At 43.6% G+C, this 12,811-nt stretch overlaps 1 protein-coding gene across 2 annotated transcripts in view; it reads right to left on the bottom strand.

Annotated features, from left to right (window-relative positions):
• Nucleotides 1–12,811, bottom strand: part of Faf2 (Fas associated factor family member 2) — a 42,931-nt gene that overhangs the window by 20,935 nt on the left and 9,185 nt on the right. Inside the window, exons 2-3 of one of the 2 annotated variants that reach the window (XM_032884273.1) lie at nt 3,598–3,666; nt 46–180 (exon numbers count right to left, since the gene is read on the bottom strand). In XM_032884273.1, coding sequence (XP_032740164.1) covers nt 46–180; nt 3,598–3,666 — 204 coding nt within the window. The remainder of the gene's footprint in view (nt 1–45; nt 181–3,597; nt 3,667–12,811) is intronic. The other variant, XM_032884274.1, reaches the window with a different exon arrangement.

The following is a 12,811-nucleotide window of genomic DNA, read 5'->3' as shown; positions in this document are numbered from 1 at the left end:
ATGGATGAAATCATGAAAAGAGGCTATTCTAGCTACAACACTTGCCCTTGGTTGTGGTCTTGAGACAACGTAGCTGTAGATCCTGTGGTCAGCTGTATTAACCTGTAGGGGTCGAGATGGAGGTGGATTGAAAACACTTGGTACACCCTCTTGCTCATTCAGTCTGTCCTGGACGGCAGCCTGTGAGGGAAAAAAACCACAACGGCAGAACTTCAGTGATGCTCAAATAAACCCACAAGGAAACTACTTCATGCCTCAAAACAGGATGAGTATCACGTGACAGAGTACATGATGAGTCCACACCCAGAGACCTTTCTCCTGCTGTACTGTGGGGCAATGGGAGTCTCACACTTTAGAGGAGAACAGCGAACTTGTCTTGAAACCACACTTACACAGCAAGCACATTGTTAGTATATGTTATCCAGAATAGCTAAAATTAATGTGCTTTACCATAGAAGCCCAGGAAAAGTGGTGCACAGGAGACGGTATGAACAGCAGAGGCAATGCTGTGCAGTGGGCAGTGCTGATTGTTGGTATTGGACAGTCAGCTTTGACAAGGAGGATGGAGTCTAAATACATCTCTGCAGCCCAGAAAGAGCCTAAGTTAAGTTTGTGCAAAATGAAGGAAATTTAGGGCTTAAAATTAATCTGAAAACATTAAAAAAAAATACGTATTATTTGTTAAGAAAAAAAGTGAGAAGGGGGCTGAGAGATGGCTCAGTGGTTAAGAGCACTGACTGCTCTTCCAGAGGTCCTGAGTTCAATTCCCAGCAACCACATGGTGGCTCACAACCATCTGTAATGGGATCTGATGCCTCTTCTGGTGTGTCTGAAGACAGCGACAGTGTACTCACAAACAATAAATAAATAAATCTTTGAGAAAAAAAAAAGTGAGAAGGAACTCTTCAAAGTGGGAGGAATTTGAGGTACAGTTAACTTAATTTGAAAATCTGAACATTCAGGGCTGGAATGCAGCTCAGTTGAGTGCTTGAATATACAAGGCAGAAAAATCACTGCTTTAATCCCAGAACTCAGAACACAGAGGAGGTAGAGGGGCCAAACACATTTGTGGTTATCTTGAGCTACGCAGGAAGTTCGAGTCTACCCTTGGCTTGAAAGTGTCTCAAAAACAGAACAAAACAAAATCACCAGGGGAAAAAAACCTTCACTGTCTCTCTAAATTCTAATTTCTGTCCTAGTTTTGTGACAAAATTGGCCATACCCAAAGAGATGCCTGGCTTCCCCTTTTCCATGATCTACTTGTAGTGTTAGGGGAAATGTGACAATGCCAGAAATACCTGGGACATAGTTTATGGTGGAGACTTTGGTAATAGTATCTGTCAACCATATAGGCAGCCAATCCTATCAACCATGCCTAAATAATGAAGACCAACACAACAAACAAAAACTAACAACAAAACCCCAAACCCCAAGCCACTCTGGACACCAGCTCAGCTGTGTCTTGTGTCAGCAGTCTGTGCACGTGGTCACTCATGTGCCTGACCCTGCAGGAGACAGGTGTACAAACTGCCTATCTGGGACGCCTTTGATACCCTGTCTCATGTCTCTTAGCTGGCTTTAACCTACAGTAGTATCCTAGCAAACTTAACGGTCTTCAGTGTGCTGTAGGGAACTAGTAAGCCTGAGGGGGTGATGTACTTCGTCTGAACTTGCACTTGTGTCAGAAGGGAGGGCTGGATGTCTTTTTTTTTTTTTCTCTATTTTTTTTCGGAGCTGGGGACCGAACCCAGGGCCTTGCGTTTGCTAGGCAAGTGCTCTACCGCTGAACTAAATCCCCAACCCCGTCTTCTAAACCTAGTAACTAAACCTAGCCTATATGGTTTGACTAATTCCAGGCAGTCAAATCAGACTCTGTGGGAAAAGAAAAACCGTTCAGGGCTGACAAGTTGGCTCAGCAGGTATCCTAATTAGGTTTTTGTCATCTAGAAACAGGGAACTGACAAAATGCCCACATAAGACTGGCCTGAAGGCAAGTCTGTGGTGTATTTTCTTGATTAGTGATTGACATGGGAGGGCCTTGTGCGTGATGCCGCCCTGGGCAGGTCTATTAGCAGTGCAATAGAAACTCTAACTATGCCTGTAGGTAACAGAGCTTGCTGCCGACCTTGAACACCTCAGTTTGATCCTCAGGACCCACGGGGTAGAAGGTGAAATAGTCACATACAGAGAAAGTCTGGAAGGACACAACTAAAGCAACTGTGCTTATCTCTGGAAAGTGTAAGAACTCTGTGTTTCAACTTATATAGGCATATTTTGTTTCTATAATTGGGAAAAGACAATGTATTATGGCTAGGGAATCTTTCTAGCCACGTTTAAGCTATGCAAAGTAATCTCACTAAATAAGGACTAAAACAATGGATACAAACATCTACCTCACAAAATATAAACATCCAGTGTTTGGTGGACACATACCTGTCAACATGGTTACCCTAGAAAGAAGGAAACGGGAGGGAGGGAGGACGAGCAAGCAGTAAGAGACAACCGGGTCTCCTTAGCCACATCAGCTGAGCACTTCAGGGTTAGGCGCTGATAGGTAGGCACATGCTCGTTCTCCTTATCTTCCTTCATCTGCTCGCCCATCTGTCTGTCCATCCATCCGTCCACCTCCCTTTCTTTCAGACAGGGCTTTGCTATGAACCCCTAATCTTCCTGCCTTAGCCTCCCAAGTGCTAGAATTACAGGTATGTGTCACCATACCTAGTTTATCCCTTCCCCAAGTATATTTGTTTTTGTTTGAAAAAATTTAATTTAAAATGTACTTATAGATTTATGATGTCAACAGAAATTATTAAAGAGCGAACAGAAATGAAGTAAAATGAAAAGATATTTAATATTAAAAGAATAAATAAACTGAACTATATGTTGAAGGAAAAAATAAGTTGTTTTTTTTTTAAATTTTTTTTTAAGGTTTATTTATTATATATAAGTACACTGTAGCTGTCTTCAGACACACCAGAAGAGGGCATCGGATCTCATTACAGATGGTTGTGAGCCACCATGTGGTTGCTGGGAATTGAACTCAGGACCTCTGGAAGAGCAGTCCTGTGCTCTTAACCACTGAGCCATCTCTCCAGCCCGAAAAAATAAGTTTTAAGTGTGTGTGTGTGTGTGTGTGTGTGTGTGTGTGTCTGTCTGTCTGTCTGTCTGTATCTGAGCTAGCTCTAGGACAGTCACCGCTATACACATACAAAAACAAAAAAACAAAAAAAAAAACCTGTCTTGAAAAAACAACAACAAAAACAACCAATCTAAATATATGCTGGGAGCAATTAGCAAAACTGAAATGAAACTCCTGTTTTCACGGGGCTTCTGCTCTAGGACACTCTAGGACACTAGCCCAGGGCAGCCAGCAGGGGGCGATACTGAGCACAAGAGGCAGGGCAGCAAGAGCATGATGCTAAGGATACACAAGGGTGGAGAGGAACTTCATCAACGCAATTCTCTACTTCATCGTCCTATACGTACTTCAAACACAAAGAAGCCAGAATTCTGAAATCAGTCCCCCTCTCCCATGTGTGTGTAGGGGGCGTCCTGCAGCAGCAGGACTTTAAGTGTGAGAGGAGTGGAAGCCCATACCTCCATGTTCCAGTTATGCTGTTCCAAGGCAAGGCGACACTGCTCCATGGAGTCTATGCCAGTCAGATCCTGAAAGGAAGGTGAGGTATAATGTTACTACAGGCTGCTGGAGCTCAGCTGCTAAGGCGCTTGTCTAGTTTAGCGTGCATAAAGCCTTGGGTTCCATCTCCTGCACCACACAGACCAGGTATGGCAGCACATGCATATATCAGCAACTGGGAGGTGTAAGGAGAAGGTCATCATCGGCTGCATGAAACACTGGGGAAATAACCCAGTTAGTAAGGTGCCGGCCTTGACAAGACCTAGAACCTATGCAAACATGGAGCGCTATAAAGTGATCGTCTACAGTGAGCATAAATGGCTTTCTCACCTCCTTCCCCACAGTTTCCCCGCAGGTGTCCAACACCCAGCAAATGGAACAATTCACATACACATCACATGCCACAAGTTCCTCACAAAGTCCTTGGCCCTTAACACAGTACAAAGTCACATGTCTCCCCATTCATGGACCTTCCATTCAACAAATGCTTAATTGTGCACATTATATGGAAATGCGTTAAGGTCACCTCTGGCAAACACAGGGACAGAGTAATTTACCTTAGCTGATAAAACAGTTTCCTACCTCCTTTGTATACTCTACCCAAGGACAAGACATTCAACTCTGGAATTTAGTTTTCTTTACATACAATGTGTAATCTGGACTAGATAACCTTTCCAAACCTTTTGGAGAGGGAGGGGGAGGGGGGGGGGAGGGGGGAGGGAAGGAGGGAGGGAGGGAGAGTGAGTGTCTTGCACGCATTTTGTGCAACACAGTACAACCATGCCCTCACAGGCCAGAAGTGTGTGTTGGATCCCCTAAACTGGAGTCACCATGTGGGTGCTGGGAATCTAACTTGGGCCCTCTTAGAGAGCAAGTTTTTTTTAACCTCTAACCCACCCCTCTAGTCCCTTCCACCTTATTGCTTTTTGTTTTTTCAAGATTGGTTTCTCTGTGTTGCCTTGCCTGTCCTGAACTCCCTCTGTAGATCAGGCTGCCTTCCCAGTGCTGGTATTAAAGGCGCCCACCATCCCTATTTCCCAGAAGTCTCTGTGAGTCGGAGCTCATATCCTTGCTAGGCTGCACTTGTGCTTCGGTTACAGGTGCCATCTGAACTCAGACCTCATGCTTATGCCGGAGGCACTTGAACCAACTGAGCCTTCTCCTCACCACTATTAGTAAAAGCGGTGAAATGTCTGAAATGCTATAAAACAACTTCATTGGCCTAGGAGGTTATTTCTGTTATCCCAGCACTTTGACAGAGGAAGGTTTCAAATCCAAGGACAGCCTGGGCTATATGATGAGAGCCCATCACTCACACACTCACACGAGCATGCACATGCACACGCGTGCGTGCATGCACACAAATAAAATACATCTTAAAATATACATATTTATCCCTCTTGGGCTGAAGCAATAGCTCAACGGGAGGAGTGTGTACTGCTCTTGCAAAGGACATGAGTTCAATTCCCAGCACCCACATAAGGTGGCAATCACCTGCAACCCCAGCTTCCAGTAGATTCAGTGTCTCTGTCCTCCATGAACACCTATACTCATATGCATATACATATAATTAAAAAAAATAATCTTTAGGACTGGAGAGATGGCTCAGCAGTCAAGAAAGAGCACTGACTGCTCTACCCAAGGTTCTGAGTTCAATTTCCAGCAACCACATGGTGGTTCACAGCCATCGGCAATGGGATCCAATGCCCTCTGCTGGTGTGTCTGAAGACAGCTACAGTGTACTTATATACACAAAACAAATCTTTAAAAAAAAAAAAAACCTCTTTAAAAAGTATATATACAAGCCAGAAATAGTAGTGCACATCTTTAATCCCAACAATCTGGAGGCAGAGGCAGGTAGATCTCTGTGAGTTCAGAGCCAGCATGGTCTACATAGTAAAACCTTCTTCAGAAAAGGCAATGATGATGATGATAAGTATGATAGATACATTTATGTGAACACACAAATGAAATCTGTCTTTTATTTTTGGTGTTTTTTGAGACAGGGTTTTCTCTGTGCTGCCCTTTTGATTTTTGTAGGACTTTTCTGGTACATTGTTTCCTGGCTTAGGAAACAACTGTCTTATTCTCTCAAACATTCAAAATTTTCTCTCTGTGAGAGCCTCTCCTAAATATACTTTTGTATCTCTTAGTATATCAAGTACTTGAGATAACCCTAACAGTTTACACAGATTTTGAGGCCATTTCCAAGTCTTAAGTATTGAAGCAATGCTACGGCACAGGGAGTGGTGGCCGACGCCGCGTTCCAGCACTCAGGAGGCAAAGGCGGGCAGTTTCAGCTACACTGAGACCCTGTCACAAATGAATGACCCATTCACAGGGGCTGCCTAAGGCAGTCAGAAAACAGACATTTATATTGTAAATGTATAGTTTACATTGTAGCAAATGTACACGTAGCAAATTCATAGTTATGAAGAATGGAAAAATGTTAAGGTTGGTGTCACCGTGAAGCTGTACTAAAGGTCGCACATTAGGAAGGTTGAGAACCACAACCCCGATGAACTTCTCGCCCCCTGCTTAGGAATATGCAGTTTCGAACTGTGATAGCTACTACCAAAGGCAGCACAGAGTCTTCAGGAAAACGATTCCTGCTGCTTCCAGTGCAAGTGAAAAGCTACCTTGCTCCCACTTAGTGCCAACAAGTACTTTCTAATGCCTGGGTGGAAGAGTTCTAGAATGGATCCCATTGGCTTTGATGCCACCTGTATTATCTCAGCAGAAAAAGTTTACCATCATGCAACTTAAGAAAGACATTCTGGGGCTGGAGGGATAGGTCAGCGGTTAAGAGCACTGACTGCTCTTCCAGAGGTCCCGAGTTCAATTCCCAGCAACCACATGGTGGCTCACAACCATCTGTAATGGGATCCCATGCCCTCTTCTGGCATGCAGTCACATATGCAGGCAGAATGCTGTACATAAAATAAATAGATAAATCTTAAAAAAAAATAAATAAAAAAAAAAAAAAAAAAAAAAAAAAAAAAAAGGGGGTTGGGGATTTAGCTCAGTGGTAGAGCGCTTGCCTAGGAAGCGCAAGGCCCTGGGGCAAGGTCCCCAGCTCCGAAAAAAAAAAAGAACCAAAAAAAAAAGAAAGACAGACATTCTGGCCCCCAGTTAGAGGGTACAGTCTGCGGTGGCGGACATCACAGGGTAGGAGCATCAAGAAGCCATCATACTGCATTCTTAACTACTGAACCATTTCTCCAACTCCAGCCTATGTTTTCTGTTTTCTGAAGCAATTTCTTTACTGTTGGGTTGAGTGCAGGGCCTCACACAGGCTCAGTACATCCCTAGCATCCCTGCCAGTGTAACTAACGCCTTAGATATACTAGAAAATGAATGACTCAGCCTGTGTGGCACACACTATAACCCCAGTAGTGTAGAGGCAAGTAGATCTCTGAGTTCAAGGCCAGCCTGGTCTACAGTGAATTCCAGAACAGCCAGGGCTGTACAGAAAAACCCTATCTCAAAAGACTAAAAACCTAAACTAAACACTAATCAAAAAACTAAACAACTAAACTAGAAAATTAAGGATTCTTACTTCTTTCTCATATTCTCATTCTCTCTACTGACATATAAGTAGGTGTGCATGTGTGCACATAGGTGCACTCGTATAACTATGGAGCAGGTCACAGGACAACCTAAAGAGCAACAGTGTACGATATAAATAAAATAAATAAATCTTAAAAATATATATTACCATCATGCCCACCATGAGTTAAAAAAAAAAAAAAAAAACACTGATTTGAGTATAAATGAATCGGTGAATGATAAAAGCGAAATCTGTGATTTCCTAGCTGCTTTGCTCTCTAGAGTAACCTGGCTCATATGCAGACCTGCTGACATCTGATGTGACTGAATGGAACACTGTAGAAACAGGAATAAAGGTCGGCTTCATAACTATGGCTCCTTCTCCCACAGACCTATCTTGCCATAAATCAAATGTCAGCACATGCTGCCATGCCCACCCCCTCAGGCAGGCCCTTCTGAGCATGTCACACTTCCTTACTCTCTCTGACATTATCCCTTTCCATGGATTGGCCTCCCAATGACTTAGGAGCTGCATTCAAATACAGTAATTTACACAAAAGTATAACTGATGATAGCATTAGAGAGAGAAGGGTGATATTTATTGTTGGGGCCCAAAATCTGACTGAATTTCAGTCAGTCACAAGTACTACGTAGAAGGACATTGGGAGAGTGTGGGAACTGCTTCCCTTCCTATTCAACTCTGTCCTAATTTCGTCTAGTCAGTGAAGGGGTGCCAATCACCTGGGAAACAAATATTGATTATGATTCCTGATCTAGCTCTTAGGAGAGTATAATTCAAAGAGGAAATCACAACAGGCTGGGAGTGTAACAATTTAACCAGATGTTTTAACAAATTATTTGGATATGGATGGGTATACTCAGCTGGCTTTCCACATCTCAAGTGTTTTTATGCTAACACGCTCGCTCAGTGGCCAGCTAAGTGCTTTGTGCTCCCATTGGCTTGCTGAGCCTTATATTTTATGTTATTCCCAGAGTAAACCTTGGTAAAAAGCAGTCAACCTTTGCTCTCTCCGTCCCACCAAACAAACACAGCTATGCTTACGCAGGAGAAAATGGAATTTAAAATTCATTCAGAAAGTGATGACCTGTAACTAAAGCTCTTATAGAAAACCTTTGTTGTTTACATTTAAATTCTGATCTCCCAAAGTAAATAGCAGTAATTCCCACTTCCTAAGCACCTACAGTAGGTAACCATTTTCAACAATGAGAAACCAAGTAGCCAAAGGTTATCTGCTGGGCCAATTGCACTTGATAACGGGGAGGCGGGGTTAAGAGTAAAATCGAGAACCACCTCCGAAGTCCAGGCTCTCTCATGAGGCAAGGCCTCCTATTGTTTGATAAACTCATGTTCGAAAACAAGCTCCCAATTCTTAATTCAGAAAATTTAAATGTTTACTGAAAATATGGTAGGGCTGGAGAGATGGCTCAGCAGTTAAGAGCACTGGCTGCTCTTCCAGAGGTCCTGAGTTCAATTCCCAGCAAACACTTGGTGGCTCACAACCATCTGTAATGGGATCCGATGCCCTCTTCTGGTGTGTCTGAAGAGAGAGACAGTGTACTCACATACATAAATTTTTAAAAATCTTAAAAAAAGAAGAAAATATGGTAATTTGGCTGGGTGGTACTGACATAAACCTTTAATTCCTACACAGGCAGAAGCAGGTGGGTCTCTGAGTTCAAGACCAGCCATTGCTATACAGTAAGATTGTGCCTCAAAACAGACAACAAAATCACTGTTAAAACCCCAAACCCTTGATGAAGTTTTATTTAGAATCAGATTGGAAATCACTATTAGCCCTTTTCATGTTAAACTAAATGCCTTATACCAACCAAGAGAGAGCCGTATGTATTCACACTGAGGCTTCTTACATACTCAGTATTTCACCAACCCAAGTGTCTCCTAGGCAAATGTTTAACCTGCTTCAAAACACTATGTGAACACCAAGGACATCGCTCAGAGTATTTGCTTGGCATGTACGAGATTTCCCCACAAATGAACCCAGACCTGTGTCTTATCAACCAATTACAAACAGGTGGGATAAGGGAATGACTTGTTAGAGGTTAGGGGGACACCAGAGTCCTCAATACCTCCAACCACTTTTCCACTCCCATTTACTAAGTCAGTAATTGTGAGCCATCTTCCTCAGGTTCAGCTTTCTCACATCTCAGTGGCTTTGACAATGACGAAGGCATGTTATGAAGATATTTGTGAAATGCTGTGAATGAGCCTGAGCGTGCAAAGTCAAGTCCACAGTTAAATTTCTGGGAGAAAGGTCAAATAAGATCACCTTTCACCCGGCCCTACTCCAGTGTCCTGCCACCTGAGGCACTTCCCTGCAATGGACAGTAGAAGCACTGTGACCCTGGCCAACCTCTAGAGGCGAGTCTTCTGCTAAGAATCAATCCAAGAAAGAAGCCACCTCGCCTCCCCATCTTTCAGCCTCTCCCCTCTGGGAAGATTTGCTTCTATATGTTTCAAAATAAGGTTCTAAATATTTAAATGGAAAAAAAAACATGAATTGGAAAAAAACTTTTAAAGTCTTTATTTTTAAAGATTTATTTATTTATTATATATAAGTACACTGTAGCTGTCTTCAGATAACACCAGAAGAGGGCATCAGATCTCTTTACCGATGGTTGTGAGTCACCATGTGGCTGCTGGGAATTGAACTCAGGACCTCTGGAAGAGCAGTCAGGGTTCTTAACCACTGAGCCATCTCTCCAGCCCAAAGTCTTTATTTTTAAAAGTACAGGTTTGGGTTGGAGAGATGGTTCAGGGGTTGAGAGCACTGGCTGCTCTTCCCAGGGTTCTGAGTTCAATTCCCAGCAACCATATGATGGCTCACAACCATCTGTAATGGGATCTGATGCCTTCTTCTGGTGTGTCTGGGGACAGTGACAGTGTTCTCATATACATAAAATAAATGAGTGAATCTTTGAAAACAAATACAGGTGTTTTGCAAGCATCTCTCTCTGTGCACCATGTCTATGTAATGCCTACCAGGGCAGGAAGAGGGTTTCAGATCCCCAGGGACTAGGGTTGTGAACTTATGGGTGCTGGAATTAAACCCAGAGTCTCTGGAAGGCATGAGTGCTCCTAACCACTGGGCTGTCTCTCCAGTTCCAAAATAACAACATTTAGGCACAAACACGTTCAATCCTCAAGGAGGATTTAAATCTATCAGGGAAATCTTTGTGTTGGTTACTGCCTTCTTGTTACTGTGACCAAATATCAGACAAAAACCAAGGGAGGGGTGGGTTTATACATGGCTCATGGTTCTAGGAGACACAGCCCAACATGACAACAAAGTCACCCTGCACCTGCAGTCAAGAGAAGCCGAGCTCTGATGCTCGGCTGATCTTTTCTCCTTTTACTCAGTCTGGGGCCCATCCTACAAGCCTTTCCTTCTTAGCTGAATCTCTGGAAAGGGCCTCATGGACACATTTTAAAGGTCTGTTTCCTAGGTGACTCCAGATCTAGTCAAAGTGTTAACAAAGAACAACATTCACAAGTCCATTCCTTGTCACCTTGATAACTAAACACGATATGTAAGTAATAACATTCCACCTCAATCCCCAAAGTTTCATGTTTGCCTCTAATCAAAATGCAGATAGGGAGCTAGAGAGAGGGCTGGGCAGTCAAACCCTGACTGCTCTGTGGAGGACCAGCACCCACACGGCAGCCCTCAATCACATGCAACTCTAGTTTGAGGCTCCAATACATACCTTCTTCTGTTTTCCAAGGACATAGTACACAGGTGGCACACAGACATACAATGCAGGCAAAATACCCATACACATAAAGCAATTTTAAAATTACAAAACGAACTTAATTCATGTGTAAAAGTCCTCCAAACAGCCAGGAACAGTGATGCATGACTTTAACCCAGGACTCTGAAGGTAGAGACAAGTGGATCTCTGTGAGTTCAAAGCCATCCTGGTCTACAAAGTGAGTTCTAGAATTGCTGGTGCTACACAGAAAAACTCTGTCTTGAAAAACAAAACAATTTTACAAATCTTAAAAGTTTTAGCATTGTTCAAAAACCAAGTATACAAATTCTACTCTGAGATACTAGGCAATCGCTTAAGTGTCTGTATAATAAAAAATAAATAAAAATAAAAGCTACATACATCCAATATTCAGTGATATAGAAAAAATCCATCTGAAAAAGGAAAATTGGTGGCATAACAAAAATTAGGCCAAATGCAAGGTCCAAACAAATCCTGCATCTCTGTGTCTGGGATCTGGGTCTCTTGGCCTGGGCTCCAGAGGGCCTAGACAGAGCTCCCTCTCTAGTTCCACAGCTGCAACACACAAACCCTCTCTGGGGCCATCCCCACTCTCCTGCATCTTCCTTGGCAGACGTCCCATGGTACTGCCATCTCTAACATCCTGGGTCTCTACTGTACACCGAAAGCCGACTCGGTCTTCAAGTAGCCCGGGCTGTCCTTGAATTCATCTTCTTGCCTTGTCTTCCTGGGATCACAGGCACGTGTTTCCTTTCTCTTACCCTCTCATCGTACGCCATGGAGTAACACAGTACACAGGCTCTTTGTGTTGTTGTTGTTGTTTGCTTTGAGAAAGAATCTCTCTGTGTAGCCTTGGATGTCCTAGAACCTGTAGACCAGACTAGCCTTGAACTCACTGCCTCCTGTGTGCTGGGATTAAAGGCATGAGACACCACTGTCAGTCTGGTATACAGGCCTTTCAAACTTGGACTCCATGGACCCTGGAACTGTAAGAAACAAATCTTTGTTCTTTATAAATTGTCCAGCCTTGGGTACTCTGTCGTAGGGGAACAGAATGTACCAACAGTGAGGTTGGTCCACAGAGATAAATGAAAGGATAACTTGCCCAGAGCGGAAAGTCAGTAACCGGAGAGGGCAGACCTCACATCGGGCAGCCTTAGTCCAGAACCGGTCTTCACAGGCAGGCACTCACACACTGCTGATGCTCAAGCACACACAGGCAGGCACTCACACACTGCTGATGCTCAAGCACACACAGGCAGGCACTCACACACTGCTGATGCTCAAGCACACACATGTCCCTGTAAGAGAAAGACACTCTCTTGCTCAGTGAGGATGGGAACTACGGCCAAGTCAGTTACCCCAGAGTCCACTGAGGGAGTCAGTCACCTTAACAAGAGGACATTCAGGCAGTGATCCTGGATAAACAGGAACGAGCCCACTGGCATTCTTGGATTTTTCTAGCAAAAGCATGTTAGATTTCTTTCTTTTTTCCCCCCCGGGGCTGAGGATCGAACCCAGGACCTTGCACTTCCTAGGCAAGCGCTCTACCACTGAGCCAAATCCCCAACCCCTATAGATTTCTTTTAAGGAAAATGCAGCCTTAAACATCTGTCAAGGGTTGGGGATTTAGCTCAGTGGTAGAGCGCTTGCCTAGCAAGCGCAAGGCCCTGGGTTCGGTACCCAGCTCCAAAAAAAAAGAAAAAAAAAATCTGTCAAACAGGAAGTATATAATCCCTTACCTCAGTCACTTTCCTCAAAGTCATTTGGTTATCTTGCCTACAACTAACTCAATACCAATTTCCCCCCAAGTGACTTGTCCCTGTACCAGCCTTTTCAAAAGAGTTAATTTCA

The sequence above is a fragment of the Rattus rattus genome, chromosome 14 (assembly GCF_011064425.1).
Source record: "Rattus rattus isolate New Zealand chromosome 14, Rrattus_CSIRO_v1, whole genome shotgun sequence".
NCBI classification, from domain to species: domain Eukaryota; kingdom Metazoa; phylum Chordata; class Mammalia; order Rodentia; family Muridae; genus Rattus; species Rattus rattus.
Note: the sequence above shows the minus strand (reverse complement) of the source record. Positions and strands in the feature narration are given on the sequence as shown.